The sequence below is a fragment of the Antrostomus carolinensis genome, unplaced genomic scaffold (assembly GCF_000700745.2).
Source record: "Antrostomus carolinensis isolate BGI_N321 unplaced genomic scaffold, ASM70074v2 scaffold48265, whole genome shotgun sequence".
Taxonomy (NCBI): domain Eukaryota; kingdom Metazoa; phylum Chordata; class Aves; order Caprimulgiformes; family Caprimulgidae; genus Antrostomus; species Antrostomus carolinensis.
In genome coordinates, this window is record NW_010315234.1 from 584 (window position 1) to 1442 (window position 859).

Genomic DNA, 859 nt, shown 5'->3' on the forward strand with positions numbered 1-859 from the left:
CCATGGCCAAAAAAATTGCCCAAGAAGAACCAAATTTATTAAGTTGTCAACCCAACGTTGTTACGTTGAAGCCCAGGTCTTCTTCATGAACTTTGGATTAATCAAACAACAGCAGCTTGGACCTAAAAGCCATTTAGATAGAACCCAAAATGGAGACGTAGAAGGTGGTGGAGGCGTTGAAGGTGGTGGTGGAGGAGGCGTTGAAGGTGGTGGTGGAGGAGGCGTTGAAGGTGGTGGTGGAGGAGGCGTTGAAGGTGGTGGTGGAGGAGGCGTTGAAGGTGGTGGTGGAGGAGGCGTTGAAGGTGGTGGTGGAGGAGGCGTTGAAGGTGGTGGTGGAGGAGGCGTTGAAGGTGGTGGTGGGCGTTGAAGGTGGTGGTAAGACCATAAACTGAGGTAGAAATGACTCCAAGACCTCAAAAAAAATAGTTGAGGAACATCAAAGGAGCTTTTCCAATCACTGTGGAGGAAACAGCAGCTTTGAGGGGACCCCACCAAGTCCATCAATTCTTGGGGGATAATTTGATGGTGGAGAGGAGGACGGAGAAGTAGGGGAAGACCTTCTCTCCACTGAAGGAGGCCACGGAGAAGGTGAAGATACGTTGACGGCTGCCGACGGCGTAGAAGGAGACATGTCCCACCTCATAATCCAGGTAGACCCCGATTTCTCCATTGAGAAGTGGGACCAAAGTGTTGGAAGGAGTCGTGAGGGCCACACAAAGTTCATCGTACTTCTGCAAACCCCAGATCTCCGCGTTGGGTTTGAAGAGGACACGACCTTTCCTCTGAACCGATTCACGGGCCACACCAACGGCCCAGAAACGTCCGTTGACCTCCACCTCCCAGTAGTGACGACCTGAGG

At 52.0% G+C, this 859-nt stretch overlaps 1 protein-coding gene across 1 annotated transcript; it reads right to left on the bottom strand.

Moving 5' to 3' along the window:
- Positions 1–500: 500 nt before the first annotated feature.
- Positions 501–854, bottom strand: LOC114818567 (E3 ubiquitin-protein ligase TRIM7; the record flags this gene model as incomplete). Its single annotated transcript, XM_029084935.1, has 1 exon — positions 501–854. A coding segment is annotated over one exon (354 nt), but the record flags the coding sequence as incomplete, so codon positions are not given.
- Between the last annotated feature and the right edge of the window lie 5 nt (positions 855–859).